A 21,213-nucleotide genomic window follows, 5' to 3' on the forward strand; every position below is an offset into this window, starting at 1 on the left:
TTCCATCCCTTGCTGTAATTTTAGGTGGGATGGTTGGTCCTGCTTTTTGACCATCAGTATCATCTTTCATTCTTTTTTTTTTTTTTGAGGCAATATGGGTTAAGTGACTTGCCCAGGGTCACACAGCTGGTAAGTATCTAAGGTCACATTTGAACACAGGTCCTCCTGACTCCACGGACAGTGCACTATCCACTGTGCCAACTAGCTGTCCCCTTCATCAGTATCATCTTTTACCCTAGAACTGCAGAAAAAGCAAGCAAGAAATCCAGGGACAATAGGAAAGAGGGGCCCTTCAAGAAAAGCAACTGCCAACATAACCAAAGACAAGACATCTAAACCTTAAAGACTTATTTATTACTTGTGTAAGATGTTGAATCTCCTGTATTAAGCTATTTATTCTCCTTCCAAGTCTTTCCTTTTTAGAGTTCTCATTTTTTTCCCTATCTTTTCATCCTTTCATTTAGTGTTTCCATATACCTTGTGGCCAAGCTTCATTTTTGTTTGAGGCTTTGCTTGTAGATGTTATAAAGTTATCCTTTTCTTTAGTGTTTATGTCCTGGCCATCCTTGGACCTGGTGCCTTTTTCTGTTTACTCATTTTTAAGCTTAGCTCCTGAATTGGAACTTTTTTTTCAATTCTAGACTCTACACATCTGGGGAAGGGGGTGGGGGGGGATGTTTCTTCCTGATCTGTATTATCTGGTATTCTGCTGCAGCTTTCTTTTGGTATTGAGCATTGCATTCTTCAAGGATCTCAGGGGCTAGAGGGAATTTTTCAATTGATGAGATCACAGATCCTTTTGAATATTTGATGCAAATAATTTTCCCATTCTACAGTTTCCCTTTTTCTGTCTTCATTGATTTTGTTTGTGTATGAGATTTATATTTTTATGTAATATGATTGTATATTTTGTCTTTTCTGATTTCCATCCCTTGTTTGGCTAAAAATTCTCCCCCTAGCTATGAAGGGTGATTTCTGCCATTCTCCTTTAATTTTTAAAAAACGATGAGAACTTTTACATTTTGGTTGACTATTTATTTTGAATTTATTGTGGTGTATGGTATAGGATGCTAGTTGAAGCCTAACTTCTGTCAAAAAGCTTTCTTTCAGGGGCAGCTACGTGGCACAGTGGATAGAGCACCAGCCTTGGATTCAGGATAGACCGGAGTTCAAATCCAATCTCAATCACATAACATCTACTAGCTGTGTGACCCTGGTCAAGTCACTTAACCCCATTGTCTAGCCAAAAAGGAAAAAAAAAGCTTTCTTTTGCTTCATTTTTTAACTATATTTTTATTTATTTCTTTAAATACTTCCTAATAACATGTAAAAAATTTTTAATATCTTTTTTTTTTAAAAATTGAGTTTCAATTCTTTCCTTCTTTAAGAAGGTAAGCAATTTAATATTGATTATACAGGTGAAGTTATGCAAAACATATTTCCATATTAGCTATGTTGTGAAAGAAAACTGACAAAAATACCCAAGAAAAATAAAATAAACAAAGTATGCTTCATTTTACACTCAGAGTTTATCAGTTCTTTCTCTGAAGATGGATAGCATTTTTCCTTTGTGGGTCCTTTGGAATTGCCCAAGATTATTGTCTTGATCAGAGTAACTAAGTCTTTCATGGTTGCTCTTCCTTACAATATTACTCTTACTGTGTACAGTGTTCTTCTGATTCTGCTCACTTCACTTTGCATCCATTCATATAAGCCTTCCCAGATTTTTCTGAAACCATCTTGCTCATCATTTCTTTTTTTAAAAAATTTCCCACTTAAAAGTATTTTATTTTTTCAAATTACATGTAAAGATAGTTTTCAACATTCACTTTTATAAGATTTTGAATTCCAAATTTTTTCTCCTTCCCTTTCTTCCCTCCGTCTCCCCAAGACAGCAAGCAATCTGATATAGGCTATACATGTACAATCATATTAAACATATTTCCACATTAGTCATGTTGTGAAAGAAGAATCACAACAAAAGGGAAAAACCACGAGAAAGAAAAAACAACAACAACAACAAAAAAGAGAAAATATATTCTTTGATCTGCGTTCAGACTCCATAATTCTTTTCTGGATGTGGATAGCATTTTCCATCATGAGTCTTTTGGAATTGTCTTAGATCACTGTATTGCTGAGAAGAGCTAAGTCTATCAAAGTTGATCATTGCACAGTGTTGCTGTTAACTATGTACAATGTTCTTCTGCTTCTGCTCACTTCATTCAGTATCAGTTCATGTAAGTCCTTCCAAGTTTTTCTGAAATCTGCTTGCTCATCATTTCTTATAGCACAATAGTTCCATTACATGCATATACCACAACTTGTTTAGCCATTCCCCGATTAATGGACATCCCCTTTTCCAATTCTTGGCTGCCACAAAAAGAGCTGCTATAAATATTTTTGTACATGTGGGTCCTTTAGGAGCAACTAGGTGGTGCAGTGCATAGAGCACCAGCTCTGGATTCAGGAAGACCTGAGTTCAAATCCAGCCTCAGACACATAACACTTACTAGCTGTGTGACACTGGGCAAGTCACTTAACCCTATTGCCTAACCCAAAAAAAAAATTTAAAAAAAAACAATAACATGTGGGTCCTTTTACCTTTTCTTTCATCTCTTTGGGATACAGACCTAGTAGTGGCATTGCTGGTCAAACGGTATGTACCATGTTATTGGCCTTTGGGCATAGTTCCAATAGTTCTCCAGAATGGTTGAATCAGTTCACAATTCTACCAACAGTGCATTAGTGTCCCAATTTTCCCACATCCCCTTCAACATTTGTCATTTTCCTTTTGTGTCATGTTAGCAAATCTGATAGATCTGAGGTGGTATCTCAGAGCTCTTTTAATGTGCATTTCTCTAATCAGTAGTAATTTAGGGCATTTTTTCTTGTGACTATTAACACCTTTGATTTCTTTTTCTGAAAACTGCCTATTTATATCCTTTGACCATTTATCAACTGAGGAATGGTTCTTATTCTTATAAATTTGGCTCAGTTTTCCATGAGGCCTTAATCAGAGAAACTTGCTGAAATTTCCCACTCCCCCTGCCCCAGTTTCCTGTTTTCCTTCTAATTTTGGCAGCATTGATTTTGTTTGTGTAAACGCTTTTTAATTTCATATAATCAAAATTATCCATTTATGTCCTGTGATCCTCTCTATCTCGTTTGGTCATAAACTCTTCCCTTATTCATAGATCTGACAAGTACATTTTTCCATGCTCCCCTAATTTGCTTATGTTACCACCCTTCATGTCTAAATCATGTATCCATTTTGAGCTTATCTTGGTGTGTGGTATGACATGTTGGGTCTATGCCTTATTTTACCAAACTGCTAGAAAATATTTTAAAGAAACTGAAAGATTGTAATGAAAATAAGTTTTGATAATATACCTATGCTGTTTATATTTTATGATGTTCATAATATATACTTTCTATTTAAAAGGGAATCATCAGTTCTTTTGAACACATTCAACAATTACTTCAGCGACAGACTCAAAATAATGTCAGAATGGAGGCAGAATTAAAAGCACTGAAAGACAATAATCAGGTTAGATTTTTGTTCATTATGCTTCTTTGCTAATGAATCCTATCTTGTTTATACGCAAACACACAATATAAGTTCAGGGGTCATTTTGAATTTTAACACGGGGTGTTAAACATACTATTAGTGACTCAAGAGCAGACTCTATTTCATCATCTAGATCATTGAGTCACATTCTAAATGACAGGAAGTAGCATGATGTAGTGGAGAGAATTCTGCAGTTGGAGCTAGTGGACGTTAGGTTTAATTATTTTTGCCCCTTATGACCTGTGTCATAAGGAACTTCACCCCTCTGGGTCTCTCCTCATCTATAAAAGGAAAGTGTTGTTCTAGATGACCCCTAAGATCTCTTCCTGCTTTCAATCTCTGATTTTGAGCCTAGGTATTATTTGCTTTCTGTAGATGTTCAGTTGAAAAGTTGAAAAAGTTGAAAAGACCAATAACTCTTTTTTAGGAATATTTTTCTATCCATTGTATCTCTTCCTAACAACAGTATGTTCTAAATAGTTTCCCTGCCTTATTTATTAGTATAATGGCTGTTTTATCGGGACAGACTCAAAGGCCAGAAATAGAATTTTCTGTTTCTGTTTCAGAAAGAGATTGAATTATTAAAAGGATAATTTGTGAACACTAAGATTCAGGATGTGTTTATGAAGAACAAATTGTGCTCTGCTCAATGCCTATCCTTTTGTAACAGGATCACTGCTCATCATCTATCTGAGGAATTCTGTGAAAGTAGCATATGCTAATTTCATCAAGGCCTTTCATTACCAAGTTTGTCCTGCTACTCTTCTAGTGGACAACTAGAATGCTAGACTGGACAATAGTAGAATCAGTTGAGTTCAGTGGTGATGAGTCAAATCCAAAGTGCTTTGATCAGTGGATCAGTTTCAACCAGGGAGTGGGTGGGTCTCTAATGGAGTATCCTTTAAAATTATAGGACTTTGTCATTGATTTTATTTTATTCAAATTGTTTATCAGTGGCTTGTATGAAAGCATTGATAGCATTACTTTTCAAATTGGCAGGTGGCTTGAGCCTGTGAGGATCCCTAAGATATTTGATCATAGAATCAGGAGCCACAAAGGTCTGCCTAGGTCAGAACTGCAAACTGTAGCTAATAAAGTGAAATCTAATAATAAATGTAAGTCCTGCACTTGGGTTCAAAAAATCAACTGCACAAGTGTAGAATGGGCAATATGTGGTCAGCCAGAATTTTACGTAAAAAAGATCTAGAGGTATTAGTTGATTTTAAGCTTGATAAGTGTTGTATATGAAATGTCAGACTAAAAGATCCCAGGTTGCATTAATAGAAATATTCTCCCAAGCAAGCAATATGGTAGTCCCTAGTCAGATCACACCTGAATTATTTTGTAACTAGGATTAAAGTATGGAAGTTATAGGGGGACAGATTTTGTTCAACATAACTAAAAACTTACCAACAGAGTTATCTAAACCTCTCTGCTGATCGCCAATCTCTCAAACTGGATGTCCAGTAAACATCTTAAACTCATTATCTTTCCTCCTAAATCCTCTCCCCCTTCCTCTCTCCATTACTGGAGAGGGCAACACCATCCTTCCAGTTCCTCAGGCTTGGAACCTAGGAGTCTTTTCCTTCATTCCCCACTATCTCTTACTCCCCAAATCCAGTCTATTGCCAAGGCCTGTTGTTTCACCTTTGCAACACCTCTTGAAAATGTCCTCTTCTCTCCTCTGACACTACCCTCACCCTGGTGCAGGCCCTTATCACCTCAAACCTGGACTACTGCAGTAGCTTGCCTCATCTTTTCTCACTCCAGTCCATCCTCCATTTGGCTACCAAAATGATTTTCCTAAAACACAAGTCCTATCATGTCACCTCACTACTCAAAACTCCAGTGGCTCCCTATCCTCCAAGATCAAATACAAAATGCTCTTTTTGGCTTTCAGATCCCTTCATAATCTAGCCCCCTCCTACCCTTCTAGTCTTCTTGCATTTCACTCCCTGTCATGTACTCTTTAATCTACTAACACTTGCCTCCTGGCTGTTTCACAAACAAAGCATTCCATCTCTCAGCCCTGGACATTTTCTTTGACTATCCCTCATGCCTAGAGTTCTCTCCCTCCTCACGTAGGCACTTAATCACTGTTGCTTGCATGATTGATATGGAATGATATGCCTCAGGTATAGTAAGTTCCCCATTATGACCATTATAGGAAAGTTGTGGATGGGATTCCTGATTTCAACAGAGCCTGTAGTGTATGTCCCCTGAGAACTCAAATTCAGAGGTTCTATGATTCATCTTGTCCAACTTGCTTATTTTCTAGAGGAACCAGTTGAGGCCCCAGGAGGTACATTGACTTGTTCAGGGTCACACTATAAGTTAGAGGCAGACTCAGAATCACAGTGAAGCTCTGTTGATGTCCAAGTTAATGCTCTTCCCATTAAATGATGCTGTGGAGATATAGTCTCTTAGTCCTACCAGATCGCTCAATGTAGGATAGCATTTTTCTTAGATCAATGATACTTAGATGATCCCTCTCGAGCTTCATGTGACTCTGCCATAAATATAGGAAATTTTTATAATACTATACTTTTATACAGGAGTAATTTGACTCTTTTAGTTGATGGTAGATGTAGCTCCAGAGTCATATAACTGTGAATATCCCTGTCTTATATAAACTAAATACATCTTTCTTGGTCCAGCACCCCTCCATAAGCCTTGATAGGCTTGTGTAGTATGGGGTATAATAATATATTAATGTTAGAATGACACTGTGGATTGTGCTGTCATGTGTCTCAAGTGTTTTGCTCAAAGGGAACTCTAATTCCACCTGTACTAAAAGGGGTCATTACTCTTGATAATAGCCTACTGTTTCCTGGTGCTCTATATTCATGCTGCCATCTATCTTGCTTTTTTAGCCATTCAGTTTAGTAGTGCTGAGACATGAATCCTCATGATGGATAAAATTTTACTCAAAAATGTTTTTAAATTGTAAGTGTATAACTATATGTACTACAGTTCCTATAGAGATACCATGTACATATATATATTATATATATATGCTATATGTATATGTAACTATATGTAACTAATTGCAGTTACTATAGTTAAGTTTTGTAAGTGTGGTTTTCAATAAGATAATATACTTATAGTTGCTGTTAAGTGAAACTTGTAGTAGCTTATGTTTAGACCATTACAATACGAAGTAGAAGTGAGGCTGTTTTAACTTCTATGTTTATTCAAGTGTAAGTAATCTTGAATAATTCATAAAGATACCTTAAATTCAAATATGACATAAAGCTAAACGCTTAAAAAAGACAGATAACAGTAATGATTTAACTATTTAATTAGATTATTTCCGTTAGCAATATTTGTTATTCCTTTATTATTACTGACCTTCTTTATTGTTATTCCTTTATTATTTCTGACCTTGATTTCTGAAGTTCATATGTCATAGCGATTGCATAGCTGACAGTGATTATGACCCACATATATGTACGTATATTTGTATGCATATATATTTATATACATATACATATATGAACATATATGGATATGGATGAGACAGAAAAGAACAATCTGAGATCAGTAATCGTTTCTACACAGTACACCTGGAAAGTTTATATTTTGGTATGTCAAAAAATAGAGTTTGATTTGCTTTTTTCCATTGGAACCAATTAAAATACTATAATACAAATAAATTATACACAAAGTTTCAAAGTACATTCACATTAATGACATCATTTGAGCTTTAAAATAATCCTGTGAGAGGTAAGTAGAGCAGTTATTGCATTTTATAAATGAGAAAATTGAGAGATTAAGTGACTTATCTGTGATCATAGAACTATTAAGTTGCAAAGATGGGTCAAACTTAGATCTGCTGAATAAAAGCTCAGTTCTTCAGGAAATACTTTGTTTCAGACAAGATAGCTGGGTTTCTAAAACTTCCACAATGACAGTGATGCCCACTGAACTATGTGTAGAATCTCCCTGGGATTGCAAATACCTTTACTTTGCTGTGCCCTTTTAACACTGGGGAAAGGGGACAGTATTTATAATTTCCTTTATTTACAAGTAGAAATAAGAAAATACCTATCATGGAAAATTACTAATGAAATAACATACAAAATTGTACTAGTGATTCTGTTCACTTTGAGATTTTCCCTGTAAGTTTGGCTCTAAGCATCAGTCTTTTTCCTTCATTGAACTGTATGGTGTTAATGAAATTCAAAGCATGGATTTGGTCGCTCTATGGGCTGGGAGCTGAACTCTGTTCTGTGGCCACAAACTGCTGGCAGCCACCTTTCAAATGCCATTTCTTGTCAGGGAAGATACACAAGAAAGTGGATAGATGAATACAAATCTATCCCTATTAGGGAAGAAACAAAGAACAACAACAAGAAACAAAACCAGTTCAAAGTATAGCACATGGTGAATCAACAGAATCAACACTCTTGACTAGATAATGTCTTATGTGGTGGTCCATTTTTTTAATGTTAAGTAATAACAATTTCTGCAATCAGACTTGTTCTGTTTTTGTTTTACAAAGTGTATATTTGTTGATGGCTTCAAATGTGATTCCTAGTTGCATTCTAACTAACTGGTGGGTTGATGGCAGACGTTACTTTTGCTACTTCCTTCCTATCTCCTATCCACTTACCTAAGATTTCTGTTCCCACAGTGACAAATATTACACCAGGAGAATGATAGCAAGCCTAGGAAACATAGCCTGGTCTAGTAATAGGAGCCCAGTGCCTAGGAGGTAAAAAGGCAATTTTCCACTTATGTCTACCTTTATGCTCATTTTTTTTAGTTGAAATTGACTCAGAATGACACATAGCGTCATGTGGGTAATTATCCCAAACAAGTTTCCTATAGTTTCTGTTTTATCTGACTCTTTGCCCTGCCTTTCCCTAGGAGGCCAGTTAGCACTACTTCTGCCTTTAAAGTCCCTTGTTTTGACTCTAGACTCAACTGAGTTTCATTGTGGGTGAAATGATTGCTATGCCATTTGTAAGCACTTTTGGATGTTTCTGTATGAAATCTTCTATGTGGTTGTTAGCTATTATTAAAACATCATACAGTCATGTACTATTGCTTAATTAAATAGGAGCTATGGTATATTCTCCCACATGTCCCTCCTATTTTCATATGCATAATGATGTACCCACTCTCTTCAAAAGTGCAGTATATTGCCTTCATATTGTAAGGTAATTGTGAGGGTGTGATTATACACCTGTTAAAATCATTGTTAAATAGATCAAGAATTTTCCCATTATTATTTATACCTAGAAATGAAGACTAAAAAACATTGTTGGATAAAAATACATATCGGACATTCTCCTGAAAAGGATGCAATGAAAAGTTGTTCAGATTGTTAGCTAGTAAGTATTTGTGGAGTGCCGAGCAGGCACATAGTACCTTACGGCCCTGAAGAGTTTCATATCAGGTTATTATAGTCACTACCCTTTTGTCTTTATTTGGCAAAAGTACATCACAGTTTCAACATTACAAACCTACCTGAAACAGGGGAAGGAATTCTTGTTGCTGATTTATAGATGCTAACTTTATCAATGTGATAGTCGGGCAGACATCAAGGAGTCCTTACTAGTGTTGGTAGCACTGGTTTCATAGCTTCAAAAACCTTGGCTGCATATTTTACTTTTTAGTGCCTTTTTATAGGATTCTCTTTCATGAATCAAAATAAACTAAATAAACATGATAAAAATTTTAGACTCCTATAAAACACCATTAACAGTTTGAAAATGAGAAATTAAAATTATTCCAAGAAGTATTTTAGTTTTAGTAATTTGAATACGAAAAAAATGTTATGGGATAGTTTAAAATTTTAATTTTAGTACAGTTAGGTTGGATTATGCTACATTTCATATTTCCCAGCTCTGTACTTTATAATACTTTTTCAGCACATTAAAACTTATGCAGTGAAACTGAATAATGGCAATGTTTTTATACCCTTTTATAGCCATTTCTTTTCCATAACCTCCCCCTGTTTCCTGTTAGCTAAACTATAAGCAGCTTTCTGTTAATTTATGAAAATGATTGTTGAGATGGCACATTATCACTGCTCTGGATGGCCCTTTCAGCATGTTAGAAGCAAAGGTCCAAGCAACATAAAACACATCAAAATTCATTAATGTGGTATTGATTATTTTTTGGATAATTAATTTTATTGCAGACCCTTGAAAGAGATAATGAGCTGCAAAGGAAGAAGGTAAAAGAAAATGAAGAAAAGTTCCTTAATCTTCAAAATAAGCATGAGGAAGCACGAGGAACTTGGGAAAAACATGTAGGTTTATTAAACTAAGAATTACAGTGCTAAACAGATTTTGAAATAGTTATAAACATTTCAAATAACTGCTAACTACTTATATTGCAAAAATAATGCAAGAACCAAATCAGACACTCTGGGTGTTCTTGGACATATTTTGTTTCAGAAATGCTCTTGAAAAGCTAAATTTCAATGAAATTCTGGCTAATGCTGTTGAGTTTGGAAAGCTAAGAATTCACTGTCCACACAAACACACATAAATGTACATTCACAAAACCTGTATGGCCTTCTACAGTGCAGAAGGCAGAAGTCTCCTTACTTTTTCCATTAAACCATTGGGTAGTGGATATTATAGCATATAGTTTGAATAGTTAGCAGATGCTCTTACTGGCAGCTAAGCTATTTAGTTCTTCCTTAGCTATGATGCAGTGTATGATGGATTGCCATGTTTAGAGGGTGTGTATGATATCTGAATTTCATATGTTTTACCGTCTTATCATAAGACTTTGCTGTTTTCCTAAACTGCATCTCAGATTTTTTGCTCTTAATTTTAATTTCAGTGAAGTACATAATAAAATAATGATGTAAAGCCATGTAAATTAAAGTTGTAAAATATGAAGGTTCATTTTGAAGATTGGTAGACCCCAAAATTAGCTTTACTTTTTAAATATCTATTTAAATTGTTCTCTTTATTAAGGATTAATATAATAAAATTCACTGTCTCTAAACATATGGAAAAAATATTTTTGGAAAGTAAATAGACTATTTCAAACTATTAGTGTTACAGACATGAGTGTAGAATCCTTTTTCTTTTTCTTTTTTTAAAATTTATCTGTATACCAGCTTGGCAGTATTTTTCCTGGTTATTTTTTCTTTTTTGTATTTGATCTACTTTAGGACAGGAACCATATCTTATTTACCTCTGCATCTTCCTGTGCATGTCCATTGCAAATAGTTTGGCTTGACAAATATTCTTAAAATTTGGTACACCTAGTTCTTTTTTTACCTTTTCAATTCAGTTGCAGCATCATAGTTTCCAGTAATAATTGGATGTGATTATAATTAATTTAAAGGATATTATTTGCCAATTAACTATTGCATTAGAATAAAAAGCAGATGGTTGGTTCATACCTTTTTTGTAAGTTACATTGTTAATCTTTTCTAAATTCACTTTAGAAAATAGTAGTATTACTTTACACTCAGTAAAGTTTAGTTTTTAATGTCAAGCAACATACATAATTATTTCCATTTCTGTTGATCATAGTTAATGCATACTCAGAGAAATGAACAGAAAATAACATTAACTAAGACACCATAGAACAGAATAAGGGAAGCTATAATAGAGAAAGAGAATATGGTACTAAACATTCCACCTGCATAAAAATGTCAACTGAGTTTTAAAAAAATTAACATTCATATCTACTCATGGTACTCCACATATAGAAATTGTAAGAAATCAGTTTTATCCTATAGTTTCTAGCTTCATCAACAATTAAGCCCACTCCCTCAGCATTTCAGTACTAAATAGAAAATAGTTTAATAAGAGAAAGCTTGTTCATGGCTGTAAGCAAATGTTTTGGAGTGGGAGACAGGCTCTATATTCTTTATTTCTGTTTTGATCCACATGTGGTTTCTCACTAACTCTAAGAAGATGACTAAGAATCTAGGAATGCCTGAAAAAAATTGTGAAGGTACAGGTAAAATGTTTCAGAAAATATATGAGTGAATAAAGTCATGCTTTATGTCACTAATGCTTTATACTACCAGTTCTACTTTTTGTCAAATAATCAGTTGACAAAAAAATTAAATCAAATTCTATAAAAGAATATTGAATTATGTATAGAATATTTTTGAGCACTTGAAAGAGTTGTGTTATGCATACCACTTTGTATTTTGGCTAGGTATATAGTGAACCTGGATTTTAGGTCATGCAAGCATAAAGCCAAAAGTGGGAAAATAGTTCCCTTTGTAGAATGAAGTCAACTACACAGTCTTTAAATCCACCTGAGTCTATGAATCTTGAACTAAATTAAGAAATGAGAGACAGAGATACAGACAGGGAGAGATTCAGAAAGAGAAAGCAACAGAGAAGAGAGAGATGAGGAAGGAATAAAACATAAAGTTAAATGACAGCAAACATAAAGAGCACTGCCCTCTGTGCATTGTGAAAGAAAAGTTGTAGGTTCATAGTCTCTGCCTTCATTGAGTTTATAGTTTAAAAGGGGGATGAGACACATACACAGATAACTAATGTATATTATGTGATGCGAGTTTGCAAAGTGTAGAGTCCAAAGGAGAAGCTCATTACTGATAAGGTAAGTGAGGTCAACCCTGAATTATTTCAGGCTGTTTTTTGCCAGGAGGGACTTTCTTGTGGGTAGGATTTTACTTGTTGAAGAACTGGTGTCCTTGAGAGAAGTTTATGAATTTTCATGACCAGTGTGAACAAATGTTGGCTATAGTTGTTAGGTTCAATTAAACTTCCACCAAACACATAGTACTTCTCAACTAGCTTACTAGGGTAAATTAATTTAAATGCAATTTGAAATAAGTACTGCAAAATTTTAGAAATAAATGAAGTAAAACATGTGCAAATAACCTTTTATACTTTTTGATTTACTACTTTTTGCAAAAACTCTTTTTCATATTACTTAGAAGTTGTTTTATTTTTAATCATTTTCCAAAATGTCACGGTGTCATTAATATTTTTAAATGTTAACTCAAGCACAGTAGATATTTCTTATTTTCAGATAAAACTTAAATTGTCTTATTTATTTGTTATGATTTTATTATAGGAGAAAAAACTCATTGAAGAAATAGATGAGATTAAAAATGAGTTGATGTCAGTTAAAGAAGCTCATCTTAAATTACAACAAAGCTGTAATGAATTATCTTCTCAGAAGAATGTATTTTTTGAGCAAGATAATAAGCTTCAGGTAAAACTTAAGTATTTTAGTGAGTATAAATATGCAAAAAATTTAAATCATTATTGAAGATTTCCCCCTACTTCAGCTATATTGTATATATATTGTAACTTAAAAATGTGTGCCCATTTTTTACAGCCTTTAATATTTGATCATGACTAGCTAAAATGATTAGAGCAGTAACTGGTCTTCTGCCATTAGGTTTCCAATGAATTAATAACTTTTTGTGGATTTCAGCAAATTTTTTAATTATTAAAAAAACCTCAATTCATATTCAATCATGAAATTTCTACCCCTGTTTTCATTATTTAATTTGATTTATTGCTACTGAAAAGCAGAGCAGAATTCTAAAACATCACATAAATGCATAATTATTAAATGTTAACAAAATTGCTGGTGTTTTCCTTTGTTTTTCATTTGAAGATGACTAATATTATTTTAAAAATTATCACAGAATTTGACATCACCATTGTTAGATGAGTTTTATAATTATTAGAAAGTCATTATAGTTATTTAAGAATTGTTTTGTCCATTCAAAATGTGTTCAGTTGAGAAAACAGGTTTGTTCCATTAAGGGAAAATAATAATCAGTTATGAAATTGTTAGAAGTATCCAATTATTCATTCAACAAACAGGGTCCATTATGTGTAAATTATTAATATAATGCCTTCTACTATGCACAAGTCACAGTGCTAGGAACACATCAGGAAGGGATGATAAAATTCGGTTTAGTTAGGCAAATTCAATTGAATATTAAATAACCTTTGGGGAAAGAGAACCTATAAGAATAATAAGTGGATAAGAGCCATAAGTACCCACCTATGTTAAAAAACTATGTTAAAAAACTGGTCAACGGTGTTCCTGTGTCCCAACTAGAAAGCAGGAATTGTGGGGTCTTAAGTAGATATAACTGTATAACATGTTGATTTTGTTTCTGTTGTGATAGGGACAAGGAAAGATGGAAGAACATTAGTGTACGGAAAAAAGCCAGCTGGAGCTATTGAGTGATATGGAAACAGGGGTGGGGGGTGGGAAGGGGTGATGGGTAAAGGAAAAGACGTGCCTTCAGCAACTGCCACTATACAGAAATGTGTCAAGTAAAACTGATACTTACTGCTGATAATACAAGCAGCCAAGGCTTTTAAAAGGCAGAACCACAAGTGAACGAAGCAAGCCAGATAGAACAAAGACCATAAACCAGTGTGGCAAACATTCATGTTGTAAGTGTTCTGCAGTTTTGGGAACCAAAGCACTGAATGACATAGCCTAGAAAGGCCTTGGACTCTGGAAAATAAAATGTCTATAATGTTAGATTTAGTTAAATAAGGATTGGTAATTGTTTAAGTTAGTTAGAAGTACTAAAATTCTTTATTCTGATAATAAACATAGATTAATCATCAAGCATTTATTAAGTGCCTACTATGTGCCAGGCACTAGGGATATAGAGACAGAAATGAAACAGTCCCTGTCCATAAGGAATATGAGCACATATAAGTATATGCAAAATATAAACAAAACAAATATGTTAATTTTGGGAGGGGATCAGGAAAGGTCTCATGATGTAGGAAGTGCTATTTGAAGTGAGCTTAGAAGGAAACTAGGGATTATAAGGTAGGGGAGCTGAGGAAGGAGGGCATTCTAGGTATATGGTGGATAGCCTGAATAAGCTGAGTAGCATGTGATGTGTCTTGCATGAGGAACATTAAGGGGGTCAGTTTGGCTAGACAGTAGAGTGTGTGATGAAAACTAATGTAAATTGAAGTTGGAAAGATAGATTGGAGCCAATTTGTTGAAGTGCTTTACATGCCCAACAGTAGAATTTATATTTGGTCCTAAAGATAGTAGGGAACTACCGGAATTTGTTGACCAGGGAAATGGCACAGTCAGAACCATGCTTTAGGAAAATGTCTTTGGCAGTTGTGTAGAGAATGAAATGAGATAGGGGAGAGACTCAGCAGAGAGATCAAGTAGAAGACTATTGTAAGGGTCTGGGGGAGAAACCATCAGATCCTGAACTAGGGTGTTGGCCACATGAGAGCAGAGAAAGAGGGATAGATACAAGAGATGTTATGGAGGTAACTGATTGATTATGCACAGTAAGGGAGAGTGAGGAATCAAGGTCATGCTTATCAGTTTTTCAGGTAACACAGAGGTGAGAGGGATGGTAAACACAGTGGATGGCAGTCAGGATCCACTCTTTGGTTTAAAACAATGAGCTAAGTCTGGTAACATGAAATTAATTAAGATGTAAAGTTCCTGACTGTGGTTCAAAAAATTTACTTCACAAGGTAGGGGAGGCATGGTTAGGCAACAATTTATATGAAAAAGATCTAGGGTATTTAAGGGATGGAAAACTTAGAATGTGCCAACAGTGCAAAATGTCAGCCCAGAAAACCAATGTGAGCTTAGGCTGCATTAAGAGAGGCATAGTATCATCCAGATCATAGATGATACTTCCACTATACTTTACTCTCACCAGATCATATCTAGAATAGCATGCTCTGTTTGGGGTGCCTCATTTTGCAAAGGTTATTGGCAAGCTGGAGCCATCCAGATAGGAGGACCAGTATGATGAAGTCTCTTAAAACCATACCATATCTTCATATCAATTAAAAGGTAGCTCAGCCTAGAGAAGACTCTGGAACCGGGGGAATGATTGTCTTCAAGGGTTTGAAAACGTTATATGGAAGAGGAATTAGGTTTCCTTTAGTGAGCCCCAGAGGGGAGAACTGAGGGTTGTAGGCGATAGTTGCAAAGAGGGAGATTTGGGCTCAGAACCTAAAGAAAAACTTCCTAACAATTAGGGCCATCTACAAATGAATGTACCATCTTTGGGGGTAACAGGTTACCCCTGGTTGAAGTTTTAAAGTGAAGGCTTTTTGACCTGTTGTGGGTGTTGTGAAGGAGAATCCAATAGAGGTTCAGCTTTGATTAGGTGACCTTTGAGGTTCCTTCCAGTTCTTAGAGATTGTGATTTTTGTGAATTATTTGGTCATGTAAATGATTACTCCTACTTTGTTTTATAAGACATTTTTACATGATTTTCACAAAGTTGGGCTTCTTAAAATATTTACTTCTGACGTTATCATTGCCAAATCATTATTATTCATGAAGATCACAGAACTTGAAAGTGGCTAATTGCAAGTAATTCTAGCATGAATGTCTGTTTGCTTATAGAAGGAAATGTAGAATAGCACATATGACCAAGTAATTGGGCAATTATTTTAATCCTTTGAGAACTGACAATCATAAAATTATTACTAAGATGCTAATATTCCAACAATATAATGTAATGCCTAGCCCTTAACATACTAGTTAGTAGTTAGGTGAAATACAGACCTAATTTGCCCATTTGAATACCCTATGATGACCACAGTAAGTGTACCAACTTTTGTCAAAATCATTTGTCTTTTGAAAGATTAAAGAAAAGAAAGACAGACAAATGTGAACTGCTGATTTGAAATCCCACTTCATTCAGTTAAGTCTAGTCTCATAGTCAAATAAATATACTATATGTTCTTATAATTCTTTTTAAATTTCAAACCAATTTTTCTATTTTATATCAGAATGGTAAAGAATTGAATCCTCAGCAAGAAATAACTGCAATAAATACCATGAATTTTTGTTCAAACATTGAATATATACTAATAGGAAAAAATAACCAAGACCAAGAGAGAAATTCAGAAGGTAATATTATTGAACTAATAGTTTCATATCTGCATGCTGAGATCACTCTTTTACTTCTGGGGAGATAACAAAGAAATATAAACTATGGTTCCTTCCCTCAACACTCTCACATTCCAGTTGGGAAGATAAAATGTTTGAACTAGAAATTATAAAGTAGGCAACCAATATAATACAAGACCAAATGAGGTGTTTAGAGCTTAAGTATCATATATAGAAGTTCAGAGAAGAAATCACTCATTTTAGACAGGGCTAATCAAGGATGCTTCATAGAGAAGGCAGAATATGAGATGGACTCTGACGGATGGATGAGATTTAAATAGTTGGAGAGGAAGACAAAAGGCCCTATTAAAGAAGGAAACAGTCTGAACAAAGACAGGGAGGTTGGAAAATAGGTTGTATGTTTGGGGAGTTTAATGAATAAACCAATTGGGCTGGATCAGAGGATTTATGTAGGGGAGTAGCCAAAGGTCATGCTATAAAGATAAATTTGGGTCAGATTGTAGAAGGTCAAGCTGGGCAATTTAGACTTTATTCCAAAGCTAGTGGGGAACCACTAAAGATTTTTGAGTAGTAATGACTTGATGAAAGCACTGTTTTATAAAAACCAATATGGCAGTGATTTGCAGTATGGATTGTGGAAGAGAGAAATCAGGGCAAGGAAACTAGTTATTAGACCTTTACAATAAGGGTATGACAGGATAAGCACCTGAAACAAAGTAGTAATAGTAGTAGTAGTAGTAGCAGTAGCAGTAGTAGCAGTAGAAGAAGAGAAAAAGAAGAGAAGAAGAAGAAGAAAGCAAGAGATCTATGTGAGAAACATTTTGAAGAACTCATAGGTTTTGTGGTTGATGGGATCATTTCATTTAGCCTAAGTTCTTAGAGCAGATAGTAGTAGAAGCCAAAAGCCATTCAATTAGAGAAATTAAAAAAAAACCCAACCACTTGACAACTTTAGGTATTGAGGTTTTCTAAATGGTAAATCCAAGACTCATAATTTGTAATCAGTGCTTAGTTGAGCAAAAATGAGCAGATTTATCATTGATTCCTCTGATTTTAGATATTTTTACTCAATTTGTGCAAGCCAAATAGTTTTGTATGAAGAAACCATTCCTAGTGTTTGAAAGATTAAGGTAGTAAAAAAATGTACATTTCTGATCTCAAGAAAGCATTTGACAACTTTGAACTATGCACAGTCCTAAGTTTGAAAAACCTGGATAGTGCTGGAGATTAGAGCAAAACCCATCAAACAGATTAGTCTTTTAATAATCAGTTAATGCTTAGAATTGTACTGTACACATGAAAAGAAATAACGGTCTAGAGAAGTCAATTGTATGTATTAATTAAATAATTTAATTACCTTTTTTAATATAAGATTACATATGAGTGCTTTTCTCAACCAAAACTGTTTCTGTAATTATACTTACAAGTTAGTTTGAATAGCATTAAATATCTTTACCTTGTTCGTTTGTTTTTTTTTCTTTAGCAAGTTAATTGTGTCTTTTATGTAGATTACAGAATTAAAGATAGAAGGAACCTGAGAAGTTATCTAGTCCATCCCTACATTTTTTGGATGGGGAAAGTGAGGCCCAGGAAAGTCCTGAAATTTTATATACTGTCTTAAAATTTTCAAAATATTCTGCATTTATTATCTTATTAAAACCTCATGACCAGTTACTCTTGGTATTATTTTCCCTTTTTTGCATATGAAGAAACTGCCATTCTCTATTTAGATAATGTCAATAAATTTAAAATCATTTTTTGTATTTAAATGACATTGATATAATTACATTTGAGTTCTACTGATTAGTGAAATAGCATCTAGAACTAAATTTGACAAAAAAAAAGAAAACAAAAGCAGGTATTCTTTTATTGACTTCTTTTTTGTATATTCTCTTTATGGCAGAATTACAGTTTTTTGAAAACAATGAGAAAAAAATTCATCTTACTAAAGAAAGAAAAACTGAAGAACTCTCTGAAGAAAAACTGGTTAAAAGTTCCCAAAGCAAAGCTTTCAGTCCAGATAAAGATTTACTGCGTCAAGGGCAGACCTGGCGAGTATGCACTGCTGGCTTGAGAAATGCAGAAGCTACACAAACAAAAGACAAAATGTGCTTAGAAAGAGGTTTTGGTTGTGTGGAATTTCAGACACTGAATAATCCTTACTCAATAACAGAAATATCAGTGGAAACAGGGAGGATTCTTCAAGATAGAACTCAAGAGTTCACTCTCCACAGTGCAAATGCGGCTTCAGAAACTGGTCGTAGCAAGCCTGTCCAGGAAAAACTTCCTGACACCAATCATGACATGAGTAATGTACAATGTGGTGAAGATGTTTCTGGGATTGAAACATCCAAACAAGAATCCAGGATGAGTCTTGGCACTGAAGACTCTGTAAATGAAGAAATTCCAAATAATGGCCTCAAAGAAGCTGAAGTGAATCTTTCCCTAATTGCAAAAGATAATTCTATTGAGTGTCTGAAGGACAGCTCAAGGGATTCCAGTTATTGTGTCTCAGATTATAAAGAGTATAAATCAAATGAAACACATCCATTGTATAAAAGAGAATGTGATGGTCCACAACATAAGCAAACTTGTTCTTATGCTCAACAGACATGTGATACATTGGGGAAAATGGACCTAAATAGTACCTGTGGTACAACAATTAATAACCCAAATTCACTTGCTGCCTTAAATGATAATAGGAAAGTATATTGTGAGAGTCCAAAAAAATCCTTTAATATGATGCCCATCTCAGGAAAAACCACCCCAAGTCCAAGGGAAATAGTTGGTTGGAAAAACTTGAATGAAATAAAGAGCCATCAACCCAAACAGGATGATCCTAAGCAGGTAGAAGGTGATGAAAATGTGACCGTCTGTCGTTTTCAAGTTACCTCGCAGAATATAGATGTTTCACAGGCCAAAGATGTGGAAAGTACCATTCAAAAGCTTACTATCAGGAAAACCACCACAGGCACAGCAGGTCTTTCCAGCAAAGAGAGTCAAGTGAATGATACTCAGATGAGTGAAGCTAAGGACAAATCCATCGCAAAAAATGACCCCTTCCTTGTTAGTCACGTTAAGGCACAGCAGCATACATTGTTAAACAGTACAAGAGAGAAAACAGACTCATTAAGTAACACAGATTCAGAAAGAAAATATATTGAAGGACAGCTGGAAGAATCTTGCTCGTTTCACATAAAGCCATCTGGAGATTTAGTAAACAGAAGTGGAAGGTCAGCCTTTGATCTTTCAACTTCAGATAAAGAAACTGAGAAAACTCCAGTAAACTTAAATTTTTTAGACCCTTGTCCTTGGCCAAAAGTAAATCAAGTTGAAATTCAAACAATGAACACTTTGGCTTCCAAGGTGCCTTTGTTGCTAAAAGAGAGACTGGTGGGTTCATCAGAAAACAAAAAGATTCCTTCAAAGACACTTTGTCAAAATCTTGGCCTGGATGCTGTCATGGGTAAGAGGAAAAATAATTTGACTTAGAATTATGGTTATGTTTCAAATCTTTTGGTCTGCTTTTTCTAAGAAAGATCAAGTTTCAATTAACTTATGAAACTTGGGGTATTTTTCCTTAAGCCTCATTAAAAGGTAGAGAAAGTTGCATTACATGAAGACTTATCATTTTCCTTTAGCAGCAAACCTGGACCAACACCATCAGCTTGGAACAGGAAGTAAAATTGCATTTAGAAAATTTTAGCAAATAATTTCTCTCTAAAAAGAAAAATGGGCAAGATAAAAAAAAGTCCTTTATTGAAATATATGTGTATCCTCATCCTATTTTTTTTTTTTTTGCAGAGTTAAGGGAGAGGGAAACTATGAGTGTAGAAGACTGCACGTAATATAAGACTTCTTTGACATCTTGTTTAGTTTTGCTGCACTGTTTTTTTCCTTCTTTTTTTCTTCTTTCTTATAAGGGATGGCTCTCCGCGAGGTGGGAAAGGAGAGATACATTGGGAAATATAGGTGATATAAAAACAAAAGATTCAATAAGCCTATTTAAAAAAAAAATAAACACATGCTGCAAATTTGTGAGAAAAGAGAGAAACCTACTAAACATGATCTTTCTTTTACTTAGCAAAAGGTAGTGAGGGCTAAAAGACAGAGACATTGAAATATAAAGGGGGAGTGATATGAAAGAAACATTTCACACCTTAGGGCCTGAGGTTTGTTCTGTTGTATATGAAAAGGCTAATGAGACAATGAACTTGTATTCAAGTTCAAATGGATACATTCATACCTTTGCCTCTCATCTACAAAATGCTCCAGGAGTCTGGGAAGTATTAGCTCACCATAAGCTAAGAAAGTCCCTGGCTGAGGAAACTAACACTGAACCAGGAAAAGCTGTCCAAAGGGAGAGCCTGGACCTAATCTAGAATCTGCTGGGTGACTGGCCTCAGCGCTGAGCATCTGAGGGACTCCAAGAGGAGCATCTTCTGTTCATTCTAGGCTAAGGATTGAGTGTTGGCCTACATGAAAAAATAGTAGCTTTTGAGATGAAAAGAACACTGTAACATTCCAGCTGAAGAGAACTCAGTACCACCCAACTGAAGCAAACCCAGGGAATCTAGCAAACTGGCTCTAGCAGCAGATTCACTATGCCCTTTAAGGGAAGAGCCCAGGGGCAAGATAGCGGCTTGGTCCAGTCTGGTAGCAGCTTAGAGGCCAAGTGATCTGCCTGGCGTAGCCCTGCCATGTATTAACCTGTCCAGATGAGACACCAGACCAAATAGGGAAGCAACAGCCAAACTAGGAACTTCGAGAGGGCCCTCTGGAGAATGAAA

At 34.9% G+C, this 21,213-nt stretch overlaps 1 protein-coding gene across 1 annotated transcript in view; it reads left to right on the forward strand.

Annotated features, from left to right (window-relative positions):
- The window catches only part of CCDC73 (coiled-coil domain containing 73), a 116,181-nt gene that overhangs the window by 80,540 nt on the left and 14,428 nt on the right, over positions 1-21,213 (forward strand). The window contains 7 exon segments of the mRNA XM_027837895.1: positions 3,443-3,547; positions 9,720-9,830; positions 12,608-12,748; positions 13,683-13,708; positions 14,174-14,238; positions 16,319-16,423; positions 18,327-19,889. Of these exon segments, the coding sequence (XP_027693696.1) occupies positions 3,443-3,547; positions 9,720-9,830; positions 12,608-12,748; positions 13,683-13,708; positions 14,174-14,238; positions 16,319-16,423; positions 18,327-19,889 (2,116 nt within the window).

The sequence above is a fragment of the Vombatus ursinus genome, unplaced genomic scaffold (genome assembly GCF_900497805.2).
Source record: "Vombatus ursinus unplaced genomic scaffold, bare-nosed wombat genome assembly UNPS02014822.1, whole genome shotgun sequence".
Lineage (NCBI taxonomy): Eukaryota > Metazoa > Chordata > Mammalia > Diprotodontia > Vombatidae > Vombatus > Vombatus ursinus.